The sequence below is a fragment of the Heptranchias perlo genome, chromosome 40 (assembly GCF_035084215.1).
Source record: "Heptranchias perlo isolate sHepPer1 chromosome 40, sHepPer1.hap1, whole genome shotgun sequence".
NCBI classification, from domain to species: domain Eukaryota; kingdom Metazoa; phylum Chordata; class Chondrichthyes; order Hexanchiformes; family Hexanchidae; genus Heptranchias; species Heptranchias perlo.
Window position 1 is genome coordinate 14,400,185 of NC_090364.1, and position 27,763 is coordinate 14,427,947.

General features: G+C 45.7%; 2 protein-coding genes across 3 annotated transcripts in view; one reads left to right on the forward strand and one right to left on the reverse strand.

The window, feature by feature from the left end:
- Nucleotides 1-15,336, reverse strand: part of xpnpep3 (X-prolyl aminopeptidase 3, mitochondrial) — a 33,158-nt gene extending 17,822 nt beyond the window's left edge. For both annotated transcript variants that reach the window (XM_067974664.1, XM_067974665.1), the window contains exons 1-6: nt 15,164-15,336; nt 13,172-13,288; nt 11,079-11,486; nt 7,548-7,750; nt 5,533-5,595; nt 3,496-3,609 (exon numbers count right to left, since the gene is read on the reverse strand). In XM_067974664.1, coding sequence (XP_067830765.1) covers nt 3,496-3,609; nt 5,533-5,595; nt 7,548-7,750; nt 11,079-11,486; nt 13,172-13,288; nt 15,164-15,221 — 963 coding nt within the window. In that variant the 5' untranslated portion in view covers nt 15,222-15,336. The remainder of the gene's footprint in view (nt 1-3,495; nt 3,610-5,532; nt 5,596-7,547; nt 7,751-11,078; nt 11,487-13,171; nt 13,289-15,163) is intronic.
- A 418-nt stretch (nt 15,337-15,754) lies between these two features.
- The window catches only part of st13 (ST13 Hsp70 interacting protein), a 30,762-nt gene continuing 18,753 nt past the window's right edge, over nt 15,755-27,763 (forward strand). The window contains exons 1-2 of the mRNA XM_067974666.1: nt 15,755-15,924; nt 24,279-24,336. Coding sequence (XP_067830767.1) covers nt 15,764-15,924; nt 24,279-24,336 — 219 coding nt within the window. The 5' untranslated portion in view covers nt 15,755-15,763. The remainder of the gene's footprint in view (nt 15,925-24,278; nt 24,337-27,763) is intronic.

Sequence of the window (27,763 nt, forward strand, 5' to 3'; positions counted from 1 at the left end):
CTGCGGTCCAGAGGGATTTGGGTATCCTCGTACATGAAACACAAAAAGTTAGCATACAGGTGCAGCAGGTAATTGGGAAGGCAAATTAAATATTGGCCTTTATTTCAAGGAGGATGGAGTATAAAAGCAGGGAAGTCATGCTCCAACTGTACAGGGTGCTGGTGAGACCACACCTGGAGTACTGCGTACAGTTTTGGTCCCCTTATTTAAGGAAGGATATACTTGCATTGGAGGCGGTTCAGAGAAGGTTCACTAGGTTGATTCTGGGTATGGAAGGGTTGTCTTATGAGGAACGATTGAGCCTATACTCACTGGAGTTTAGAAGGATGAGATATCTTATTGAAACATATAAGATTCTGAGGGGGTTTGACAGGGTAAATGCTAAGAGGATGTTTCCTCTCATAGGGGAATCTAGAACTAGGGGGCATAGTATCAGAATAAGGGGTTGCCCATTTAAGACGGAGATGAGGAGAAATTTCTTCTCTCAGAGAGTTGTGAACCTTTGGAATTCTTTGCCCCAAAGAGCTGTGGAGGCTGAGTCACTGAATATATTCAAGGCTGAGTTAGATAAATTTTTGATCAGCAAGGGAGTCAAAGGATATGGGGAACAGGCAGGAAAGTGGAGTTGAGGTAAAAATCAGATCAGCCATGATCTCACTGAATGGTGGAGCAGGCTCTGAAGGGCCAAATGGCCTACTCCTGCTCCTATCTCTTACGTTCTTATGTTCCTCCAGGCTCTAACCCTGCTTCACTTCAAATCTACACCTAGTCTTGACTCCCTGTGTGCAATGCAACAGGGGATCAACTAGCGTTATATATTTTATTGGAATTTGTAGCTTGCCAGTATTGGAAGATTTTAAAATGGTCTGATATGTTTCTCTGTATGGGGGAAAGTGCATAATACACAAAATGGACTACAGCTCCTAAAAGGAAATAATTAATTCCTATATGTTTTGATAGTCTTAATGGGAAGGGTACCTGCAGGCAAAGTCGCTTAACTGTTTGAATAGACATGTGTGTTGTTTAGGAACGAGTTAGTCCTATTACCTAACAAAGAGTAATAGATACCAAGGCCGCCCAGGTGATAGACACAATTAACACTGGTCAATGGACCATCGACTGAATATGTTTATGGTTTATAGCCTATGCAATTGTCCCATCAGGGTTTCCTGCTCTCTGGTAACACTCTCGCCTCTGACTCAGGAGGTAGTGGATTCAAGTCCCACTTCAGGGCTTAAACACATAACTGAGGCCAACACTTCAGTGCAGCACTGAGGAACTGCTGCACTGTTGGAGCTGCCATCTTTTGGATGAGATGTTAAACTGAGACCCCGTTTCCCTTTACAGGTGAACGTAAAAGATCCTATGACACTTCTTTGAAGAACAAGGAGTTCACCCAATATCCTGGCCAACATTCACCCCACAGTTAATGCCATCAAAACAGACTGATTGCTCATTCATCTCATCGTTGTTTGTGGGATCTTGCTGATGCAAATTGGCTGCTGTGTTTGCTTAAAAAGCAATAGTGACTATACTTCAAAAGTAACTCATTAGCTATGAAGTTCTGTAGGACTTTCTGAGGATGTGAAAGGTGTTTTATAAATGCAAGATCTTTTAACCTTCTTGTTGAAAGGTTCACTGTTCACCCTACAGTTGGGCTAATGCAGATTATTTCCCATGTGACGGTTCATAAGGAGCAAAGGCTCTTCTATGGTGACTGACTTGTGCTTTGGACGTGACAAAAAATTTCTGGACTGAATATAAATTGTGACAAGCACAACAGCACAAACAAGCTGCAGAAATGTGCAACATCCACTGTTACTCTTTACCAAAATGCTGCTGATAACCCTGAGCATGTAGGGTGGCATGTTTGGAGCTTAGAAGCAATGATCACAGGAGTATTGATAATATAGGGGAGAGACAAGAAAAGGTTGTGATAGTGAGAAAGATAAACTAGAGACAAGAGGTGGGAGAGGGATCAGACATTTTTAAAACCAGCCACCAGCAGACATGATAGATTGACCAAAGTTGAATTTATCTTTTATAGCAGGGCTGCGATTAGTAATTCTATGTATGGGGAACCACCCCACCATGATGTGGAAAGCACATTGATGCCACTGAACCACCCGATAAAGGTGAAGCTCCCTTTCCCTAACTCAGATACATCTTAAGAAAAGTTATTCTTCTCTGGGTGAATTTCTGTGTTTATCAAGGTGTAGGCGTCAGCACTAAGGAACGGGAGACGGTTGGTATCCTCTACTCTGCTCCAACAGTGCACCCGTACCCGAACTTCAGAGCACTCCCCGCTGTACCATTAAACATTTTTGTTTTCCACATCATCCATACTTCTGCCTCTCTGAGCGAGACTGCCAATTATCCACAGTTCTGCATCTATTCCCGCCAGGAACTATATTCAGACTGGACATCTACAGCCGGTTCCCCTCCCCCCCCGCCCACAACAACCTCTCCTGAGGGTTTTGGCTCTTTGCTCAGGTACAGTTACAGAGGCACAGGCCAATCCTCTGGTACCTTGTCGAAGTGGCCTTTTTTTAATGCCTGTACCTAGACAGCAAGTGTTGGCTATCTGATCGCAGGGAAATCATACTCAAGCCCGATCCTGTCCTCACCCAATGTCCACATGTGCACACTTCCAGCATGGTTGCTGAGTAGCAGGAATCCTGACTGCTTTTTTCCCCTCCTTAACGCTGAGGTCAACTGCAGTATCACTACTGCCATCCAACTGAGATCAGCTAACTCAGCACAAATTTATGACCTTCCTGGTCTGTGCGGCTCATCTACTTGTGGACTTAACCGGCTGAGCTCTCAGGGGAGCCAGGTAGATGGCTTTAATCCCTTCTTTCTGGGTTGGATTCACAAGCAAACAGGAAGGCAGAGGTACACTTACTGTGGGACATTCCGGCACACCTGCTTGTAACCAGATCTTTCACCTCCAAGTCTCAGAATTGTAAGATCTGGCCTCTAGGAGGTGAGTCGGGAGCATCCCAGAGTAACTCTATCTCTGCCTTATTGCTCATGTCAATCACATGAATGCCAATCAGCGATTCCCCACAACTGGGGCCAGGTGCTCACAACGACTTGCATTTATACAGCGCCTTTAATGTAGTAAAACGTCCCAAGATGCTGCACAGGAGCGATTATCAGACAAAATGTGACACTGAGCCACATGAGGAAATATTAGGACAGGTGATCAGAAGCTTGGTCAAAGAGGTAGGTTGTAAGGAGGGTAAAGAAAAAAAGGCAAATAGAAGCAATGGGTTCAGGTCCGGAGCGGTAGCTAAAAGGTGCACGCGAATTGACACGGAAACTTAAGTTAGGCCCAAGGATAGAGTTGCAGAGCAAAGGAGCACCCAAGGGAGTCGCCAGCCCAGGAGCCATCTTCGGGGCTGGCAGCCAGCCCGGTGCTCAATTGTGCACAGAAACACTCACCTTCATCAGCATGTATCTGTATGTAATAAGGGACGACTACATCCTTACCTTGATCATCTGGTTATTTTTCACATAGTGCAGGGTATTGGAGCGATTGCCGCCAGCCACTACCGGAGGGTAGGCCAGAAGGTCTGCTCCATGAGCACGACACTCAAAGTCAAACTGCAATTTAAAAATATTGCGGAATCGCAGGTTATGAAAGGCCACTCTCCAACGCATTTAATCTACCGTATACAGAAACTAAAACCAAAAATCTTTCAGGGTTTTAACAATGTACCATTAAATATGGTACACAGACAGCATGCAATTTATTACCTTGAAACAAGACTCTGTAACACCTTATTAAGAGCCATGTGATCGAGTCCGCCCTCTCTTTTAGTGTAAAACCTACATAGGAACAAGAGTAGGCCATTCAGCCCCTCGAGCCTGTTCCGCTATTCAATTAGATCATGGCTGATCTATATATTAACTCCTTCTACCCACCTTGGTTCCATATCCCTTAATACCCTTGCCTGACAAAAATCTATCGCTCTCAGTTTTGAAATTTTCAATTGAGCTAGTATCTACTGCTTTTTGTGGGACAGAATTCCAAACTTCTACCACTCTTTGTGTGAAGAAGTGTTTCCTGACCTCTCCTGAATGGCCTAACCTCCTTTATGCCCCCTTGTTCTGGACTCCTCCACCAGCTCAAAAAAATTCTCCCAATCAATTCCTTTAATCATCTTAAACATCTCAATTAGATTGCCCCTTAATCTTCTACATTCAAGGGAATACAAGCCTAGTCTATGCAACCTGGCCTCATAATTTAACCCTTTTAGCCCCGGTATCATTCTGGTGAGCGATTCAAACACTCCACAATACATATACAAGTACACACAAAATGCAACAGAGGACCATATTTCAAGGCAGTAACGTATCTATGGGGTTCAGATTGTGATCCACTACCCTGACTCTCTACGTCACTGAGTGTCAGCTTTTGTATCCTTTCATTAAACTTCATTTTCCCCTATTCTATTTTTGTCTGTTTGCCGGTTCAGTTTCTGCCCCTTGTTTAGCTGTGCCTCATTGTGTTGAAATCAAGACACTTTGCACATTCTTATCCAGGTTCTGCACTTGCTTAAAAACTGTTCATCTCTAAACATCTTCCAGTTCGGACAAAAGATCATCCACCTGAAACATTAATTCCGTTGCTCTCTCCACAGATGCTGCCTGACCTGCTGAGTGGTTTTCTAGCATTTTCTGTCCTCTTCTAACTCATTGTTTCCCAGGACATCAAAGTTGCAGAATTCCTTCCCTCTCTCAGACTTCCTTTCCTCTTACAACTTACAGACTTTTATAACCTAAGCTTGGTGTCAACTATTCACTACTTCCCGATCTTCACCTTCTCTTCTACTCTCGATGGTGTCCTGCATTACTGACCTGGATCCTTTACTTAAAATATCTTAATAGAGAGAGAGGAAATAAAAGTTATACGAGGGCTCCTGTATTGGTGCCTTATCTGCTGGGGGTCAGCAAGGCTTCAGTGATAATGATTATACAATGTCACTGGATTAAAAGGCTGGCAGGTTGATTCCATGATGAAACCAGAGGTCAGGGGTGTGTGACCAGTGCTTGTGATAGAGGTACTCTTGCTTGAGTCAGAATATTGCAGACCCATGGGTATGATTAAAAACAAACTAAAAAATGTCAGGAGTCAAAAATTCAATCTTAAGGCTGTCACCAGAAATTCCTCAATGTGTAACCATTGATTATCACTTAATCCTCAATCAATTGATAATTAATGTGAATTAATTTAATTCATTTAAGGGTGTTGGGAGCAGATTCAATAATAACTTTCAAAAGGAAATGGATAAATACTTGAACAGGAAAAATTTGCAGGGCTATGGGGAAACAGCAAGGGAGTGGGACTAATTGGTAGCTCTTTCAAAGAGCCGGCACAGGCACGATGGGCTGAATGGCCTCCTCCTGTGCTGTATAATTCTATACATGTGATAAGCCACCCCTACTCATTGGTATACTTGCTCTGTGTACACCTAGCTGCTACAGCTCATAAAAGCATCCGCAAAGAGAAACTTTGCCGCTTACCTTTGCATAAAGATAGGACTCGTCAACTGGAGCCTTGGATGAAAACATTGTGCTGATGAACGCCTGAAAATAAATAGCCAGCCTTGAATCAGCTCTTTAGTACTCTGGAAACTCACCAAACTACAGAGACTGCAAAGAGCAGCAGTAACGGAGCAACTTACCCTCAGGGCCATGGCGTGCCGTGGTGTTTACCACAGAGAGCACACACAGCTTTGAGACTCATCGGGCTAGGAATTGGTGCGCGTTGCGCCCGCTTTTTGGGCGTAAAAAGGGCGCAAAGGAGACCAGTGTAGCAGTGGGATGGCCTACGCCCAATTTGCACAGGCGTTGGTTCCACTGCTAAATACATGGGGCGCATTTTTCGGGAGTCCCGGGCAAAAACAGGCATTAGGCCCCTTGCACATGTTAATGGCGGGCCTAACGCCTGCTTTAGGCCCCCTTCCCGAAATTGGGCTGCCCTGAATGCAGCTGGGAGCCGGGCCTGCTGTGTTCAGGAAAACCAGGTCTACATGCGGCCTAACCGGCAGTCCTTAAAGGGGCAACTGGAGGCCGCCACCAAAAATGCAACTTTGTAAAAATATTCTTACGTTAATGTGCAGCCGGGGGTAACAGATGTTCCTTCCAGTCCCACCGCAGTCCTGAAAACTGCTGCCGCAGCGGCCCGAAATTGATGTCCGCTTTGTCAGCGAGCTGCCTGGGGATGCAGAGCAGGCATCAGCAGCTCGCTGGTCTAATGTAAATGAGGTCTGAGGCCCAGTTTCAGTCAGGCCTCGCGCCTACTGTTCCGGTGCAGGGATTGTTCCCTGCGCCCAGTTCGGGCCATGATTTCTACCCCGTTGAGTCTCTTGTCACAGAGCTGCCTCGCCTACGTTTAGAACTTTGCCTGGAGAGATATGTCGAACTCACTATTCTTTGGTGGCTTGGGGTAGTCTGGGTATATTGGTCAACTGAGACACTAAACAAACTTGGATAGGCTGGGGTTGTTTTCTGTGGAACAGAGGAGGCTGAGGGGAGATTTAATTGAGGTGTATAAAATTATGAGGGGCCTAGATTGGGGGGAATAGGAAGGACCTGTTTCCCTTAGCAGAGAGGTAAATAACCAAGGGGCATAGATTTAAAATAATTGGTAGAAGGATTAGAGGAGAGTTGAGCAGAAATTTTTTCACTCAGAGAGTGGTGGGGGTCTGGAACTCACTGCCTGAAAGGGCGGGAGAGGCAGAAACCCTCATCACATTTAAAAAGTACCTGTATATGCCCTTGAAGTGCCGTAACCTACAAGGCTACGGATCAAGAGCTGGAAAGTGGGATAGCTCTTTTTCGGCTGGCACAGACACGATGGGCTGAATGGCCTCCTTCTGTGCCGAATGATTCTATGATTCTCCCAGTCTGCAGTGCACCAAGCACGCTGGCAATTGCTGTACCTTAACAAGCTTACATTGTTATGCGAGTGATCTTTTTACAATGGTGTAGCCCACACACTGGGCTTTACAGTAGGGCTGTTGCCTGAGCAAAAGGATTATCCTTTGTAGGAATCAGCAGGATTGCTAATGATGTTCACAAAGCAGCCCCGTGATTAATTCAGTAAATACAATGCCCAGTGTGAAACTGAGCCGCAAAGACCAGGAAGATCCAAGTTTCAATTACCAGACTCTGGTGCGTTAGTTGTGGTGGGCCATTACAATTGGCCTCAGTGCCCCTGGATTAGGGAAGGGAAAGTCACCTAGGGTTCCTGCTTCAGGTTTCTAACCACTTACTCCTGCTGGAAAGGGGTCTTATGTGGGTGTTAGGCGATGGCAGGATTGGGGTTTGCTGCCCACACTCTCTGTGTAGCCTCATATAGGAAGAATAGCCTCTTCGGTGAGGTAATGGAGGCTGCTGCCAGGACCTGTGGGACTGGAGGACTGTGCCTTCAGAAGGGAAAGGTAGAAAAACTGGAAAAATAAAATGGGAGACACCCGTCGCTTCAACGAAAATACCACCGCTGTAATAATCCCTGTTCCTCAGTATTAACCTACCTCTGAGGTGATCTTTGCAGCCATCTTCATGAGTCCGATCTCCATGTCTGACTTGATGAGTCGTAGGTACTGGACAAGAGTCCGAACGGGCTGGACCGTGCTGCTGCTCTGGGTCTTGATATCTACAAGGGGCTGCATGTAGTCCGAGTGTAACCTTGGGTGAACAGCTGGCTCGCTGTCGTACCACACCTTGTACCCTTCATCTAGATGAGAAATGGAAAGGGGAGGAGGGGGAAATTCTTCAGTCGGTACAGTACAACAACAACTTGCATTTATTATAGTGCCTTTAACGTAGTAAAAATGTCCCAAGGCGCTTCACAGGAGCGATTTTCAAACTTTTGACACCGAGGCACATAAAGAGATATTCGGACAGCTTGGTCGAAGAGGTAGGTTTTAGTCACATCAAAATGAAACAAGAAGTGAGCTATAATGCAGTCTAAAGTAGAATGCAGTGCTCCCGTTTCACTGTCCTACAGTCAGCAGAGTGTGGGGTTCATACCCACAAGATTCCTATCTTGACCCCACCACATTGACATTGCATCAAGCAGTCACTGGCTGCTTGCCTCCTTTGCTGCAGGAGAGTTAACCCTTTCATCAACCTGCTGAACAGGAAGCAGGTTGTCTGTCTGCCCTCTCGGGGGAGGGAGCAGAAGAAAAATCAGTTTGAAAAAGTGGAAAAATAATTGACTGATAAAGTTAACGCTGGCAGAAATGCCTCCATCGTGACATTCAAGCTTTCTTGAAGCTGGCTGTTTAATTATCTACAGTGCCCTGGAGCACTGCAGACCTGCGTACCTCGGGTATCGGATTACAAAGTTTGCCACACAGTCTCCATGCTTGTCTCTACCTCTCTCTGCTCCTTTAAGACGCTCCTTAAAACCTACCTCTTTGACCAAGCTTTTGATCACCTGCCCTAATATATCCTTATGTGGCTCAGTGTCAAATTTTATCTAATTATGCTCCTTGGGATGTTACTACGTTAAAGGTGCTATATAAATGCAAGTTTTTGTTGTTTTGGAGTCAACATAGCCCCAAAGAGACAGGGATTCCCCTCCCCCCACCCTCCCTCCAGGAGGTGGAGATGCCGGTGATGGACTGGGGTTGACAATTGTAAACAATTTTACAACACCAAGTTATAGTCCAACAATTTTATTTTAAAATCCACAAGCTTTCGGAGGACACATTTACCTGAGGAAGGAGGAACCCTCCAGGAGGATAGTCACTAGTTGGTCATTAAACAACTGACAAGTTTGAGCCTCTGTTAGGTGGCCACCAGATACTAGGAGCTCATCCTGACCGGCATGGTGAGGAACACAACTTAAGCAAGGAATGTGAGCACAGAATAGACACGTACACATAGCTCATCGAACGGTGTTTCCACCATTTGTAGGGGCAGAGCTTCAGCAGCAACTGTATGGCTCTCTGAAACCCAAATGAACCCTGGATATACATACATAGAATCATACAGCACAGAAGGAGGCCATTTGACCCATCGTGCCTGTGCCGGCTCTCTGAAACCACATCTGGTCCCACTCCCCTGCTCTTTCCCCATAGCCCTGCAAATTTTTTCTTTTTAAGTATTAATCCAATTCCCTTTTGAAAGTTACTATTGAATCTGCTTCCACCGCCCTTTCAGGCAGTGCTTTCCAGATCATAACAACTCGCTGCGTAAAAAAAATTCCCCTCATCTCCCCCCTGACTTTTTGCCAATTATGTTAAATTTGTGTCCTCTGGTTACTGACCCTCCTGCCAGTGGAAACAGTTTCTCCCTATCTACTCTATCAAAACCCATCATAATTTTGAATACCTCTATTAAATCTCCCCTTAACCTTCTCTGCTCTAAGGAGAACAACCCCAGCTTCTCCAGTCTCTCCACATAACTGAAACCCCTCATCCCTGGTACCATTCTGGTAAATTTCCTCTGCACCCTCTCCAAGGCCTTGACATCCTTTTTTTAACACATATTCGCGTACCCAAATTCCAGGTCACACCTTCCAGCAGTAGTTGTTCTAAAGCTCAGAATGGCCTCGTCAGCTATATGACAAACGTCTGGCTTCCAGTGTTGTGGTGCTTTGGGTGTTCAAGCTTACTCATCACCAACTGTTTAATCCAGGCCCTTGTGTAAGGGGCTTGGCAAAGATTGAATCTGGGTCTTTCCTGGTCTGTGTGGCTCACACCACCAGGCATTGTGTTTACCAACAAATGCATTAGGGAGAGTATGAGAACACAGTATTTAATTTAATCTCAAGCCAAGTCCTAGTAGGCACAAAATCAACCCTATCGCTTTGAAGGTGGCAGGACAAGCTGAGAAAGTGGTTAAAAAAGCATACGGTATCCTGGGCTTTATAAATAGAGATATAGAGTGCAAAAGCAAGGAAGTTATGTTGAACCTTTATAAAACACAGGTTCTGGGCACTACACTTTAGGAAGGATGTGAAGGCCTTATGGAGGGTGCAGAAAAGATTTACTATAATGGTTCCATGGGTGAGGGACTATGTGGATAGACTGGAGAAGCTGGGGTTGTTCTCCTTAAAGCAGAGAAGGTTGAGAGGAGATTTGATAGAGGAGTTCAAAATCATGAAGGGTTTAGATAATGAGAAACTGTTCCCATTGGCAGAAGGGTCGAGAACCAGAGGACACAGATTTAAGGTGATTGGCAAAAGAACCAAAGGTGACATGAGGAAAAACTTCTTTACACAGCAAGTAGTTATGATCTGGAATGCGCTGCTTGAAAGGGCGGTGGAAGCAGATTCAATAGCAACTTTCAAAAGAGAATTGGATAAATACTCAAACCGAAAAAATTTTCAGGGTTATGGGGAAAGAGCGGGGGAATGGGACTAACTGGACTGCTCTTACAAAGAGCTGGCACAGGCTCGATGGGCCGAATGGCCCCCTTCTGTGCTGTAACCATTCTATGATTCTAGCTCAACACAGACTGATCTTAGTTATGCGTGATTGATAAACAGCAGCGAATTTGCCGTTGATTACACTGATATTTTAGGAATGGTTACAGAAAGTAACTTAATGCCAAGATCAGGAACTGTGTCAACAAATTCCAAATCTGGTGGGAAAATGTGTCAAAAAGTAGCTTCTTGACATTGGAACCAACGATAGAAACTGATCGCCCCTAAATGAATCAACGGAATAAGCTTCCAGCAAACATTTTTGATTAGATTTTCTAATTTGTCTAAATCAGATTTAATATCAATATCAGGGAGACTAACACTACTGTATAAAAAAAAAGCACTTTTCTTTTGTGAGATCATCAACGTAAGGGATGTTTACTGCTGTGGAAAGGAATGGTTTGTTCGAGGCACCTTGCATTGGCACGGAGCACTCCCGGGATCAGGAGTAGCACAAGGCGGGTGCAGAGCTCCCTCTATCTTGCCCCCGCAGCGCATCATAACTTCCAGCCTCCAAACAGCGCCCCTGGTTTGACGATTCTTGTGGTCTTGCTGAATGAGATCGCCATTCTGGCTCCTGATGGTTTTGCGCTGTTGCCCACATCCATGAGAACTAGATGTTACTAACCTTTAAATTTCTGTACATATTGTCTGAATTCCTCGGTACTGTATGCCTCATCCACCCCTGTGAGGGACACTGCACCATCTACACCAGACCGTGGGCCATCCCATAGCTCTCGGTTCTGGTTCCTCCTTGGCACAAATAGGATGGCCTTGTGAGAAGGCAGGCTCATGCCGGGAATACTGTGGAGCAGTAGAATACTGTCCGGCTCTTGAAACCCGCAGAGGTAGAGGAAGTTTGTGTTCTGGTGGAAAGGAAATGGGATGTCGTTCGTCATGTAATAAGTGGGGTGGGACAGCAGAATGACTGCGTGGTCAGAAGGCCCCAGGGTCTCAGCTTCTTTGTGGATGAGGCTCATCAGTTTGTGTCGACGCAGGGAATATTCCATCTGTGTCAACCCAGGGGTGACCTCGCCTGTAAATGAAGCGGAAATACAGTAACATTCTTTGATATACCACAGCTTCTTGCTGCGCTTGTCATTGAAAACAGAAAAGGCTGGAAATGCACAGCAGGTCCGTCAGCATCTGCGAGAGAGAGAAAAGTTTGGCCACTCTTCTTCAGATGCTGGCCAACCTTACGCTGGATTTCCAGCATTATTTCATCTGTCTAGAATTGTTTTTCTCCTTTTTATCGAGCACTTGTTCCGATTAATACATAACCTATATAAACATGGAGTGGTTGAGGCGAATAGCATTGATGCATTTAAGGGGAAGCTAGATAAGCACACGAGGGAGAAAGGAATAGAAGGATATGCTGATAGGGTGAGATGGAGAAGGGTGGGAGGAGGCTCATGAGGAGCATGAACACCGGCATGGGCCTGTTGGGCCAAATCTACTCCTGTGGTAGCGAGTTCTACAGTCTCACCACATTCTGAGTAAAGAAGTTTCTCCTGAATTCCCTATGGGATTTATTAGTGACTATCTTATATTTATGGCCCCTAGTTTTGGTCTCCCCCACAAGGGGAAACATCTTTTTTACGTCTACCCTATCAAACCCCATCATAATTTTAAAGGCCTCTATCAGGTCACTCCTCATCCTTCTCTTTTCTAGAGAAAAGAGCCCCAGTCTGTTCAGTCTTTCCTAATAGTTATAACCTCTCAGTTCTTGCATCAACCTTGTAAATCTTTTTTGCACCTTCTCCAGTGCCTCTATATCCTTTCTCTTGTGGGTGAAACTCATTAAAAAACATATTTTGCCCCTCCTGTTTCCCCTCAGTGTGGGGATGTTCATGGTTTCCCAATCCACCCATCCTCCACAGCACTGCACGGAGGCTGTCAACACAAACAGCTCGGAGGTGCCCCTCGATTTTTCTTCACTGTAGTGTGCAGCGGATGAACCTAATCCACAGGGAAGTCCAAGCTTTTGTGTTTGTAGATGACATGGGTGAATACCTTGGAGCCTCGGGGGACACCTGGTGGATCTTCAGCTTCCATATTCAGTCGCCCATAAGTTTGTAGCCCACAAATTTCTACCCATTCACTCTACTGGGTGGAAAATCAGGGGCCAGCAAAACAGAAGCAGAAAACGCGGCAATGGCTTACATCCATGTTGTCATTAATTTGCATATATTTACGGTAAATAGGAAAAAGAACCAGAGGGGAGATGAGGAGAATATTTTTTAACGCAGCAAGTTGTTAAGATCTGGAATGCGCTGCCTGAAAAGGTGGTAGAAGCAGATTCAATAGTAACTTTCAAAAGGGAATTGGATAAATACTTGAAGGGGAAAAATTTATAGGGCTATAGGGAAAGAGCAGGGGAGTGGGGCTAATTGGATAGCTCTTTCAATGAGCAGGCACAGGCATGATGGGCCGAATGGCCTCCTTCTGTGCTGTACGATTCTATGAATCTACGATTTCAAGTTGTTGATGCCAACAGATCTTACTGTCCTAATTATTCACCAATAAAGCAACAGTGCTAAGACAGGCTCTTTCCAAATCTCCAGGCCCGCAACACTGAAACCAGTAAGGAAGAAATATAAGCACAAAGGGAGCTGAATCGCTCAGATTTCGTGGGCTGGATTGCATGGGTTTGGAGGCTGCATGTTGGACACCTCTGGCGTACATAACCATCAAACCACTCATTCTTCCGCTAACCCGTACCTGTTTTAAGGAGATGGGGGTGTGTGAAGGGGCTAGGCTGCCCGAGGTAGCGAGTGGGGAGGTTTTTCTGTCCAGAAGGCATTATGGAAAATCTCTTGTGGAGGCAGATATCACATCCTAAAGAATGGAAAGTACAGAGGACCGTTAAAGCAGTCTACTCCAAAGGAGCCATAATTCAGAATTAAAATGACTAAACGTTCAGTGATCTTACATCCACACTCTGTCTGAACAACTTCATCTCTAAAGCTTACACTAGCCCTAAAAAAACTTTTTTTTGGCATTTTGTCCATGATAGATGGTGCAACGAAATTCAACAATAACACACACAAATGTGACTGACTCACAAAATCGATCCTGGTTACAGGGTTTAGGGGACAGGCACATTAGCGATCAATGAAAATCTGATACAAGCAGAAGCAGAAAGGGCACGGGATTCTCACGGGAAAAGGAGGGTGCCGATAATACAGCACTATGGATCCGTTCACAGAGGCACTCGGTCGGTCCGCCCCTGTGTACAAGATCCTGATTCAGCAAATGATGGTTAAGTCTGCACTTCCATCACCTCCAAGTCACACACCATCGCGACTAGAACATATATCACCATTCCTTCATTATCGCTGGGTCAAAATCCTGGAATTTTCTACCTAACAGCATTGTGGAACACCTTCACCACACGGACTGCAGCAGTTCAAGACGAATGCCCATCACCATCTTCTCAAGTGCAACTAGGGATGGGCAATAAATGCCAGCCTTGCCAACATCCCGAGAATGAATTTAAAAGAAACTTTCCATACAAGGGGCAGTATTCCAGTTGATAACACTAAAGATCCAGAAGGGGATGAAGCAGTGTGTGAAACTTGATGCTATTTGATTGTATAGAATGTTGAGATGCAGCCACAGCAACCTTTGTGCACTATAATCTGGTTTCTGCAACATACTCAGGGCTGCCATTTTAGAACAAGGACTCCCAACAGCTAGGCTATCCAATCACACATTTGTCAATCTGAGCTATATTTTTTGTAAAACTACTGTAAAGAAAAATCATGCAGTTGGAGGGGAATAATAGTGAGCCCCATAATGATGATACAATGGCAAAGCAAGTGGGAAAAGCCAGACGTAAATTCTTCAGGCCACATCCACACACCTCCTAGTGGAAACCTAAAATCAAATGATCTTCAGTTGCAGGTATTGCATGGTGAAGGAAGTTTAGAGACAGTAACATCAATGGCAATTTTATTTCTTAAAAAAATCTCCCATGCACCTTGTTCTCTCCTCCCCAGCCTCATTTACAAGACACATGACACAAGCTTTCATAGAATCATAGAAATTTATGGCACAGATGGAGGCCCTTCAGCCCATCGTGTATGTGCCAGCTGAAAAAGAGCCACCCAGCCTAATCCCACTTTCCAGCTCTTGGTCCGTAGCCTTGTAGGTTACGGCACTTCAGGTGCACATCCAAGTACTTTTTAAATGCGATGAGGCTTTCTGCCTCTACCACCCTTTGAGGCAGTGAGTTCCAGACCCCCACCATCCTCTGGCTGAAAAAAAATCTCAGCTCCCCTCTAATCCTTCTACCAATTACTTTAAATCTATGCCTCCTGGTTATTGACCTCTCTGCTAAGGGAAATAGGTCCTCCCTGTCCACTCTATCTAGGCCCCTCATAATTTTGTATACCTCAATTAAATCTCCCCTCAGCCACCTCTGTTCCAAAGAGAACAACCCCAACCTATCCAATCTTTCCTCATAGCTAAAATTCTCCAGTCCTGGCGACATCCTCGTAAACCTCCTCTGTACCCTCTCTAGCGCAATCGCTTTCATATCCCCCTTTCAGTTCCAAGACCTTTTCTCTTAATTTAGCAACTGTGAAACTAAGAAGCTTAACACTGAGCCTCCTACATTACATTGTAAAGTGATCAGCATGTGGTGTAAACCAGCTCTCAAATATGTTTAGCCTCCCCTCCCTACAGTGGCATTTTAATGGAGTCTCTAACCTTGAATCCTGAGATTCTTTAAAGCTGAGCTGATGTTTCTTACTGTTTTGGTAAACATTATTAACTATTAGTCTAGAGCTTTATTTACAAACATAGGGCCGTAATCAGCATTATAAATAGCAACGCCTAAGATAACACTATAGGTCTGAGAGGCCTTCGCGCCTGTGCTTCCCTTCCCTGTCGCACATCAGTTTAAATAGAAGACTTTCTCCGGTCTTTCTGAGCCACGTCGCGTTAGGCGTGACGTCATGGGGCGCCACCCGCCTTCTCATTGGTCGGGAATTACGCCATCCTCAAGCTCCAGTGGCTGCCCGGAAGGTCACGCCGGGTCAGCTGCCCGGCATGAGCCCGCGGCGTTGCCAGTCAACAAGAGAGGATTAAAAACTCCTCGGGGGGCACGGAGCGCAGGCGATATTTTAAATCGCGTTTTATTCGGGTTTTTAAAAAAAAATAAGGGTTTGATACCCGGAGGCGGTTTTGCTCGTTTTGAACGGGATCGCGCCTTGATTTTGAAACAGGCAGTAGTTGGGGCAGTAAGTTCCAGAAGGTTCGGTGCGAGTGTGCGCGGGGCTCGCGAGCGGCGGGGGAATTGGCGCGCGCATGTGTGGCGGGGGAGGGGAGGGAGTAGGAGCGAACAATCGGCCCGTCATCATGGACCCGCAGAAAGTCCGGGATCTCACCGCGTTCGTGCAGCTTTGCAAAGGGAACCCGGCCGTGCTCCACTTGCCTGAACTGCGCTTCTTCAGAGAATGGCTGGAAAGGTAAAGGAGAAGGGTGGAGTGAGGGGGTGAAGGTGTGTGAGGGGGAGGAGGGGGTGAAGGCTGAAGGTGTGTGAGGGGTGAAGTGGTGGGGGGGGAGGGGTGGGTATGTGAGGGGTGAAGTGGTGTGGGGGGAGGGGTGGGTATGTGAGGGGTGAAGTGGTGGGGGGGGAGGGGTGGGTATGTGAGGGGTGAAGTGGTGGGGGGGAGGGGTGGGTATGTGAGGGGTGAAGTGGTGTGGGGGTGAGGGGTGAAGTGGTGTGGGGGTGAGGGGTGAAGTGGTGTGGGGGTGAGGGGTGAAGTGGTGTGGGGGTGAGGGGTGAAGTGGTGTGGGGGTGAGGGGTGAAGTGGTGTGGGGGTGAGGGGTGAAGTGGTGTGGGGGTGAGGGGTGAAGTGGTGTGGGGGTGAGGGGTGAAGTGGTGTGGGGGTGAGGGGTGAAGTGGTGTGGGTATGAGGGGGGTGAAGTGGTGTGGGGTGGGTGTGTGGCAGAGGGGTGGGTATGTGGGGGAGGGGGTGGGTATGTGAGGGATGAAGGTGTGGGAAGGGTGGGGGTGAAGGTGCCCGCAGGAGGTGGGGGTGAAGGTGCCCGCAGGAGGTGGGGGTGAAGGTGCCCGCAGGAGGTGGGGGTGAAGGTGCCCGCAGGAGGTGGGGGTGAAGGTGCCCGCAGGAGGTGGGGGTGAAGGTGCCCGCAGGAGGTGGGGGTGAAGGTGCCCGCAGGAGGTGGGGGTGAAGGTGCCCGCAGGAGGTGGGGGTGAAGGTGCCCGCAGGAGGTGGGGGTGAAGGTGCCCGCAGGAGGTGGGGGTGAAGGTGCCCGCAGGAGGTGGGGGTGAAGGTGCCCGCAGGAGGTGGGGGTGAAGGTGCCCGCAGGAGGTGGGGGTGAAGGTGCCCGCAGGAGGTGGGGGTGAAGGTGCCCGCAGGAGGTGGGGGTGAAGGTGCCCGCAGGAGGTGGGGGTGAAGGTGCCCGCAGGAGGTGGGGGTGAAGGTGCCCGCAGGAGGTGGGGGTGAAGGTGCCCGCAGGAGGTGGGGGTGAAGGTGCCCGCAGGAGGTGGGGGTGAAGGTGCCCGCAGGAGGTGGGGGTGAAGGTGCCCGCAGGAGGTAGGGGTGAAGGTTTGGGGAAGGAGTGAAGGGAAGCAAGAGGTAGGGGTGGGTGATTGAAGAAGGTGGGAAGGGGCAAAGAAGGTGTTGGGTGAAGGAAAGTGGTGTTGGGGGAGGGGAGGAGGGAAGGAAGAAGGTGAGGGAGAAGGTAGGGGAGGATGAGAAGATTACATTGAAACTACAACACAGAAACAGGCCATTCAGCCCAACTGGTCTATATCGGCGTTTATGCTCCACACATATCTCCCCCCTCCTTATGAGGTGAGGGTGGAGAGAGGGGTGAGGAGGAAGGATGAGCAAAGGGGGAAGGGAAGTCTACATAGAGTGCATGAAGGTGAGGTGGAAGTGGAGGGCATAAGTCCTGGTCACCAGAATTCAGGATCCATTTAGGATTTATTTGAAATGCCTGGTGACTGAGCCCCAAAGGAATCTGAAAGTATGTGGTGAGATTAGTAACCAATATGTGCAAGCCCTGTTGCAGCTTTCTCTAAGCGCATGGAAATGTCTTTATATAAGAACATGAGAACATAAGAAATAGGAGCAGCAGTAGGCCAATCGGCCTTTCGAGCCTGCTCCGCCATTTAATAAGATCATGGCTGATCTAAATTCATGTCCAATTTCCTGCCTGCTCCCCGGATGATATACCAGGATGATACTTTCAAATCAAAAATCAGCAATTTCTTTGTAGTTCTGAGCACCACCAATGATACAATTCAAAGTCCACATGTAAGGAGTCTTACAACACCAGGTTATAGTCGAACAGTTTTATGTAAGACTCCTTACATTTGTCCACCCCAGTCCATCACCGGCATCTCCACATCATCACATGTGTACACACACAGACCTCTGCTTCACATGCAGCACCCTCCCCCAAGCGACTGTGACCTCGAGGAATCTTAGGAATTTGTGCCACAGGAACAGCCAGTGTTGCAGTGTATAAGCTGGATTTGTATTGTGATCTGCATCACAAAGGAACTGGTTCTGTATACAAGTTTATACATTAACAGGTGTGTGAAAAGCTAACGCCAGCCTTGGATGTTTCATGGGTCGGATTGTCACTTGTCTGGTTTCTGAATTCTCTCCCATACCTCTCCCTCTTTAAGCCACTCCTTAAACCTACCTCTTCGACCAAGCTTTTGGTCACTTGTCCTAATATCTCTATGCGGCTGTGTCAAATTTTGTTTGATAACGCTCCTGTGAAGCTCCTTGGGTCATTTTACTGCATTAAAAGCACCATGTAAATACAAGTTGTTGTAGCTTTTTGTGAGGTACCTTATCAAATGCTTTCTGAAAGTTCAGGTAGACAGTGTCCAATGGGTTGCCCTCATCCACTTTAGTAACTTCAAAATATTCAATCAAATTTGCGAGACACGACCTTCTCTGGAAACTGTGTTGTGTCCCCTAATAACACCTTCTGTATCCAAGTGGTCATTATAGAGCATCTCGTGAGATGCCTTCAAGCATTTTACCTATTAGTGAAGTCAAACGAATGGGCCTATAGTTACCCGGCTATGCCCCTTCATTATTTAAAAAAAAATTGGAACTATATTAACATCCTTCCAGTCTGAGGGAGCAGCCTGCGACTAACGAGCTATTAAAGATCCTTGCGTGTCATCTGGGCCGATATCCCAATCTATTTTAAGGTTCCTTATTCTGTTAATTTCCTCATCTATTTTAATAACATTAGTTAGTTAGTTGAGTATGGTCTTCAAAAGTAAAGACCGATGCAAAGTACTCATTTAATATAGCTGCCATACTCAGTGTCTTTCAGTGGTCCAATACAGTCTTTGGTCCTCTGACTCTTAACCTAGCTTTTTTAAAAAAGCTTTTCTTATTACTACCAAAATTGTCCACTATCCTCTTTTTCATTAACCTTTTAGCTGATCTAATAGCACATTAGGTTTCCCTTAATTGTGCACGGTACTTGTCTGTTTTCCTGGGAATTATCTGCTTTTAATCTATGATGAAAGCATTTTTGTTTGAGCCTTTTGTCATGAGTGGGGCTGGCTGGGCATTTCTAAAATGCAAAAATTTGATATGGTTGTTAAAGTTTTTAATGAATTTGGATCAGTTTTTAAAAAAAATCTGTACTAGAATTTCTGATTATGGATAATGGAGATAACTCGAGGTTCTTTGAGCAGAGATCCTGATGCAATGTGTTGGTGAAAACCTGTTGTAAATTGTAAGCCTGTGTCTGAGATCACAGACGTTAGCTGGGTTGTCAGTATTAGGTGTTGAATGGAGATGCATTTATTTCGAAAGAAGGGATAAGTTGGGAGTGGGTTGTTGTGCATCTGACCAGTTCCAGTGTCGCAGGGGCCTGGAGCTTAGTCATCAGCCTGCCTGTAGGCTTGGGAGTGGTGTGTCGTACAAAGGCATGGGGGAAGGGTGTCTGTTCTGTGTCAGTAATGTGCCTTCAGTAGTGGGATAAGTATGTGATTTAGTTCTGGAAGTTTTTTAAAAACTCAAATGGATTACCAGATTAATTCAGTGCATTGAAATTCCTACTGCCCATTGAAATCAAGGGTGCCATTTCAAGTCATTCAAATCTTATTAGTTGGGGACTGATGTGTGGAGCCATTTAGAACATGAGTTTTACAATCTGAGATTGAGTCAAAGGCATTGACTTCATCAGCTGGCTCTCTTGTGTTGTGGTACACATGGTGTACAAACGGTGTTGCCCCAAAATGTGTTGGCTTGGATTTGAACCCTCTGCTCAGAATGGCGTACTTGCTGTTCAGAGCAGAATATACTGGATTGTTGTCTGCTGATTTGTCAGTGGGGTTGTGTGTTTACTTTCCTTGCCCATTTTCTCTACTCCTGAAGTGATTTAAGTCCTTATTGAGCTGAGTTCCGTGGGCAGTGTTCATATTCTGGCATATTTCCCAAATGCTTATTTTATTGAGTGTTGACATGTTGCTGACTACTGTGGAGGATGTCACAGCCAAGCCTGATCCTGTTCTCTCTCTCCTGGTGTCCACATGTGCACGTCTAGTGGGAGAATCACTGGATAGCAATCAGGAGTGGAAGTCCTGGCAGATTTTTCTCTAAGATACAGATCAGCCATGATCTAAATAAATGGCGGAACAGGTTCGAGGGGCTGAATGGCCGCCTTCTGTTCCTATGTTTCCCTAACCCATGGCGTTGTGGTTAGTTCCCTCTACTGTTGCCCTGGCAAAGATCAGCTATCTCAGTAAAGACTAGAGATCATTTGCGTTCATGTTGATCTGTGTAACTCAGAGACTTTTTCCTCTCGAAGCCATTGGAGCAACACTTTTCTGCTTCTATAATCGTCTCCTGAGAGCTGGCTGCTGCTAAACTGTGTTTCCACCAATACCTAATGCTGAGGATCAGTTTAGTAATGCAGGATCAACTGTAGTAGTTCTTGATGTGTAATCTGGCTGTTCTGAATTTTAACAAGAGGAAGCTATTCAATCTGGGAAATAGATAGTGAAATCTAATCCAGTGCATCTGAAACTTGGAGCACTCTGTTCCTGACCCTCTATCCATTTGTGCAGTGTGATGTCCTTGGAATGTGTCTCCTAATATAGAAAGGACGACTTGCATTTATATAGCGTCTTTCACAACCTCAGGACGTCCCAAAGTGCTTTGAAGTAATTTTGAAATGTAGTCACTGCTGTACTGTAGGAAACAGGCAGCCAATTTGTGCACAACAAGGTCCCACAAGCAGCAATGAGATAATGACCAGATAATCTGTTTTTAGTGATGTTGGTTGAGGGATAAATATTGGCCCGGACACCGGGGAGAACTCCCCAGCTCTTTGAAATAGTGCCGTGGGATCTTTTGCGTCTACCAGAGAGGGCAGACTGGGTCTCTGTTTAACATCTCATCTGAAAGACAGTGTAGCACTTCCATACTCCTACACTGGGAGTGTCAGCCTAGATTTTGTGATCAAGTCCAGGAATGCGGCTTGAACCCACAACCTTCTGACTCCGAGGCGAGAGTGCTACCCACTGAGCCACGGCTGACATCATATGTTGGTTAGGTGTCCAGAAACATTACCAGTCAGGTACTGTCCATCCTTCTGTCATCCATAGCAGTTGGCTTGAGAGCTTATGCTGAATGAGTAGCACTGTTAAAAACACTATTTTCTGAAAAAGGTGGAGATATAAGATTAAATGTTAAGAGATTTACAATAAGAGAGCAGGAGAAACTTGTTTTTTCACACAGGGTGTGGGATGTGCAACCAGAGTTATTGATTGAAGCAGAGAATAAGTAAGATAGGTTGTTGAAGGAAAGGGGAATGGAGCAGGGGACACCTGGGATTAGGACAACTGCTCGTGTGGAGGATAAACACGGACTGGTTGGGCTGAACGGCCTGTTTCTGTGTCATAATTTCTGCAAAGTTCTGTGTAAACCCCAGATTTTTATGAAGAATATGAGGCTTGTGTTTTGAACAACTTGCATTTATATAGCTCCTTTAATGTAGTAAAACACCCCAGGGCACTGCACAGGAGCATTATCAAACAAAATTTGACAACGAGCCAAATCAGGAGATATTAGGACAGGCTTGGTTAAAGAGGTAGGTTTTAAGGAGCGTCTTAAAGGAGAAAAGAGAGGTAGAGAGGCGGAGGGATTTCCAGAGCTTAGTGCCTGGGCAGCTGAAGGCATGGACACCATTGGTGAAGTGAAGGAAATTGGCTTTTTCCTCCACCCAATGCTGTAATTCTTGAATGGTAGGATGTGGATTAACTGATCTGATTCAGTATTCCGAGTTTTGGTTTGTGTATCCTTTCTCTTTTCTCCCCTCCTATGCTGGAATTGCTGACTCTTGCCGGGAATATTGTCCCATGTGAATCAACAGCCTTGTACCTTGTCCATACTTCATATATGAACCTGGACAGTGAGTGTCAGCTGGCTATTTAACCTTGGAGAGCCAAGCCCAATCCAAAATCTAGACAAATGTATTTCCCAGCAGGAATCACTGGATTGAGATCAGGATCAGGAACACGGGCAATTTTTTTTTGCCCAGGTGTGCTGAAGGCAATTGTAGCCTCCCTGTAGTTGCCCCAGCTGAGATCAATTGGCTCTCGGACTTGGGAACTCACTGGTCTGAATGGTTCAGTTGCACAGAACAGTGCTGCTACCAGCTCTGAACAGAGAGAAGAGATTGCCTTCAGAGGGAAGGAAAGCGGGCAAGTTGCCCAGTGAATTGCACACAGCACAATCGCCTATCATTGATAAGAGGTCTGAAATCATCTCATTCTCTTGGCTGTGGAGAGCGAGAGAATAAAAAATGTCACCCCACAGAATTGGCTTTGTAAACTTGCTAAATTCTCGGTGCCTGCACCCAAAGCTACGACTTGGGTTGTATTAATTTTTAAAAAAAGTTATGTGTCTATTGGATCAAATTACTACCCTTCCTCTGTATTCCTTCCTCCTTTGTTTCTCCCCTTTGCTCTCAGAATGATTACCAGACATGCCCATCTTGAGTGGTTTTTCCTGCCCAGGAGCTAACCTCTCCAATCTGCTCTTGCTGACCAGCTGTTTTCTGCTCAGGCCCCTACCCCAAACAGCTGATGGATAAAAATGTGAACTCAGTAGGAGCTCTCAACTGTTGATTTCACAGGGACATCTGTCCAAACAGCTGGGCACGTTTACATATCTTGGGTCAGTGTTAATAAGTGTCCTGGATCTGTTTTTTTTTGTAACTTTTCCTTCCTGACACGTCTGTACATTTTCTTCGTAAAAGGAAGACTGGTGGGCGTTGTCTCTCGGGTCTCTGGCAGCCCCACTCTAATCAGATGTGAGGGCAGCCCTGTTTTGGAAGGGTGTAAGTTTGTAAGTGGTAAAGGGTTAGCCTTGGGACTGTGTATAAGCTGCTTACAGTGGACTTTAATCTCTTATGAATGGAACTTATTATTATTGACCTTTATACGAGTTGGCACTAGTGTGATGGCCCCAGAGGATGAGGTTGATGGACAGAAGGAAGGGTCGGAATGAGATTAAAACTAAGAAAAATAAGGAAAAATGAGATTATGCGGTACGAAAACCAGAGCAGTTCAGTCTATGGTGTCTGCTGAGATAGCTGGGGTGATGGTAGGTAGGCTACCATTGGTTTTGTGTCCCAGGGCTAGACAGCAGAAAAATCAGCTTGGGGATTCTGTTTCTGATCAGTAGTAGTCTCTGCTGGAATGTGTACATGTGTTGGTTGAGGGCAAAATTGATTTGTTTGTGATGCCTGTTGACAATTGTTGTCTATGCTGATACATAAAGGCCACAAGAGAGAGAGATGGCAAATGATGAATCTTGGGACTTCCTGATTTGTGGAGCTCAGTACGATGCCATGTGATGCATTTATCCACTGACCTATGGAGGTCTAAAATATCGCCCGTCTCCGCCCTGCCTTAGCCCATCTGCTGCTGGAACCCTCATCCCTGCTTTTGTTAATTCGAGACTTGACTGTTCCAATCCTCTCCTGGCCGGCCTTCCGTTTTCAACCCTTCGTAAACTTCAGCTCATCCTGACTCTCAGATTCCTGTTCATCCATCGGCCCTGTGCTTGCTGACTTACATCGGCTCCCGGTTCAGCAATGCTTTGATTTTAAAATTCTCATCCTTGTTCTTAAATCTCTCCATGGCCTCGCCCCTTCCTATCCCTGTAACCTCCTCCAGCCCTACAACTCTCTGCGCTCCTCCAATTCTGGCTCTTGCCCATCTCTGATTTACTTCGTCCCTCCATTGGCGGCCGTGCCTTCAGCTGACTAGGCCCTAAGCTCTGGAAATCCCTCCCTAAACCTCTCTACCACACTCTCCTCCTTTTAAGATGCTCCTTAAAACCTACTTCTTTGTCCAAGCTATTGGTCACCTGTCTTAATATCTCCCAATATGTGGTGTGGTGTCAAATTTTGTCTGAAAACGCTCCTGTGAAGTGCCTCGGGACGTTTAACTGCATTAAAGGCGCTATACAAATGCAAGTTGTTGCTATCATTTGCTTTAAGAAGCATTTTGGTGTGTTTGCTGGGGATAAGAGATACAAACCATCCTGTTAAGCTGAGTTAATTCCAGCTGACTTAACTGGGGTATTCATTTCCCTCCAAAATATGTTTGCAGCTGATCGTTTGGAGAACCAAGAATCCAGGAGCTAGTGTCAATGTTCCCCTGGGTCCTGAGATTACCCAGATAATCTTAGACCAATTTAAATGTAGGCTTATTAGTGGCTCGGATGGTCATGTAACTAGCCAGTTTGTTACTGTATTGCTTTAGATTTTCTGAAATGACAATTCTCCATTTTCTTTACAGTATGGGAGCGAGCATCCCTCACCCAGCGGAACATCCAGAATTCCCAACATCGCCAAAGGTACGGAATTGCATTAAGTAATGGTTTACCAGTCAGCGTTTGTTGAGCTAATCCAGGTGATCTCCTGGACTAGTTTCGATCGCCTGGGGGGCGGTCGGAGAGGAATTTCCTGGATTTTTTTTTCCCCCGCCAAATTGGCCTGGGTTTTTAGCTGGTTTTTCACCCCTCCTAGGAGATCATGTGGTTTTGGGTAGGGTGGAGAATCTATATATTGTGAGACACAAGGTTTGGCAATTCTGTGGGACAGGCTGGATGGACTGGAGGGCCTTTTCTTGTCCGTATGTTCATAGGAGCCACCTGGTGCTAGTGAGAATCCTTCTCCCCGGTCTCCTGCACAGCAAATAGAAGCTAGGAATAATGAGGCCACATACTCTTTGGAAAATAAGAGTCTAAACGGGGTAGAGGAGCAGAGGGATTTTGGAGTACAGATAAACAAATCACCAAAAGTAGCCAAGCAGGTTAATAAGACTTTTTTAATAAAAAGCAAACCAAGCACTGGGGTTCATTTCTAGAGGGATAGAATTGAAAAGCAAAGAAGTTACGCTAAACTTGTACAGAACCTTGGTTAGACCACACTTGGAGTACTGCAAACAATTCTGGTCTCCACAATATAAAAAGGATATAGAGGCACTGGAGAAGGAGCAAAAAAGATTTACTAGGATGATATCAGAAATGAGAGATTATACCTATCAGGAAAGATTGAACAGGTTGGGGCTCTTTTCTCTAGAAAAGAGAAGACTGAGAGGTGACCTTGTAAAGGTCTTTAAGATTATGAAAGAGTTTGATAGGGTAGACATAGAGAAGATGTTTCCACTTGCCGGGAAGACCAGAAGTAGGGACTATAAATAGAAGATAGTCACTAACAAATCCAATAGGGAATTCAGGAGAAACCTCTTCACTCATAGAATCATAGAAAATTTACGGCACAGAAGGAGGCCGTTCGGCCCATTGTGCCGCGCCGGCCGAACCCTAATGCAGCCAGTCTAATCCCACTTTCCAGCACTTGTAGCCTTGTAGGTCACGGCACTTCAAGTGCATATCCAGATACTTCTTAATTGAGTTGAGGGTTTCTGCCTCTACCACTCTTTCAGGCAGTGAGTTCCAGACCCCCACCAATCTCTGGGTGAAAAAAATTTTCCTCAGCTCCCTTCTAATCCTTCTACCAATCACTTTAAATCTATGCTCCCTAGTTATTGACCTCTTTGCTAAAGGAAATAGGTCCTTCCTATGCACTCTATCTAGGCCCCTCATAATTTTGTACACCTGAATTAAGCCACACCTCAGCTTCCTCTGTTCCAAAGAGAACAACCCCAGCCTGCATTTGTACAAATTAAATTTGTAAAAAAATCCACTGACCATGATTGAATAATGGTTTTTAACCGACTGTCACAACTGCTCTTCCACTCGCCCACCAACACTTTTTAAAAAAATATATATTTTTGTCTTGCTCTGATAAAGCATACAGGGAACTTTTGGAAAAGAAAAAAATCTGGTTGGAGGTGTGTGGCGTTTAAGATTGACATGAATCATTTACCATTTTAAAATTGTCTTTTTTTTTGGAGGGGAGGGAAATGGAGCACAACCTTAGTGATTGCTGGCTGCCATGAAATGAGGGATAGGGCAAGAGGGAATGCACATCTGGATTTGAAAGACAGGACTTGCATGTCCACCTATTTCAATTTCATTTTTTTTTAAAAAGAAAGTTAAAACTATCTGTTTAATGGGTTCATTAAGCCAGTGAAGGAAATCGAAGTGGGATGGGGAGATTTTTGCTTCCCCCAGTGATGGCTGTTTAGATCCCAGCGATCCGACCAGACGGTCAGGTTTGTGTGTTCGAACTGTCCGATCAGACTGGCAAGTTTCAATACCCCAAACTCTCATTTTGATGCTGAGTCAGGGTTTTGCAGCATGCACCCTTAAGTTGCTGAGCAAAGTTTTCTTTAAGTGGGGTGGAGAGAGGAGGAAGGAAGAAGGGTTGAGGGAACATTTATTTTGAAGAACCAAATCAGTGCACAGTTTTATTCCTTCCCCCACCCCCCTTCCCTGGGGAATAGTCAGATTCAGTATTTTTCCTCACACACAATCATTCCACTTCAGTTAATATTAGTTGCCTCTGTCTTGCTCTCTTTCCTTCCAGCTTCCCCTCCCCCTCAAAAAAAGAAATCAGAGGGGGGGGCCTCAGTATGTGTTGCATTGTTAATACAGCACCTGTAATGATAACTGATCTAAACTTTATCAAATGTTAAGGTGTGAGTTACTCCAACTTGTTGAGGGGGAGGAAGAGTCTTGTGCGTTTCCAGTTTTATCCAGTCATTCGTCATAGCTAAAATTCTCCAGTCCTGGCAAAATCCTCGTAAATCTCCTCTGTATCCTCTCTAGTGCAATTACATCCTTCCTGTAATGTGGTGACCAGAACTGTAGCCTAACCAGTGTTTTATACAGTTCCAGCATAACTTCCCTGCTCTTGTATTCTATGCCTCGGCTAATAAAGGAAAGTATCCCGTATGCCTTCTTAACCACCTTATCTACCTGTCCTGCTATCTTCAGGGATCTGTGGACATGCACTCCAAGGTCCTCACTTCCTCTACACCTTTCATTATCCTCCCATTTATTGTGTACTCCCTTGCCTTGTTTGCCCTCCCCAAATGCATTACCTCACACTTCTCCGGATTGAATTCCATTTGCCACTTTTCTGGCCACCTGACCAGCCCATTGATATCTTCCTGCAGTCTACAGCTTTCCTCCTCACTATCAACTACACGGTCAATTTTTGTATCATCTGCAAACTTCTTAATCATGCCCCCTACGTTTAAGTCCAAATCATTAATATATATCACCAAAAGAAAGGGACCTAGTGCTGAGCCCTGCAACCTTCCAGTCACCCGTCGGCCATTACCCTTTGCTTCCTGCCACTGAGCCAATTTTGGATCGAACTTGCCACTCTTCCTTGGATCCCATGGAGTGGTAAGAATGTGGAATGCACTACCACAAGGAATAGTTGAGGCGAATAGCATAGATGCACTTAAGGTGAAGCTAGATAAACACATGAGGGAGATGGGAATAGAAGGTTACGTTGATGGGGTTTGATGAAGGAGGGTGGGAGGAGGCTTAGATGAAGCATAAACACCAGCATGGACCTGAAGGGCCAAATGGTCTGTTTCTGTGCTGCACATTCTTTGTAATTTTTTGGTTATAAACGGGCCCTGATACCGACGTTTTGCAGGTTGTCTGCTATTTGCAATTTGTTTTAGTGGGAAGGAGAGGAATAGGGATAGGAAGGGCACAGATGTGAAATTTGTATCCTAAATTATAGGATGTGCCCCTGGAGCTCTAACAATGGGCCTGATGTCACCAAGACCAACACATCTGCCTTGGGATCAAGCTTTGATGGGTTGAATGGCCTTTTCTTGTCCTCAACATTTTTTGG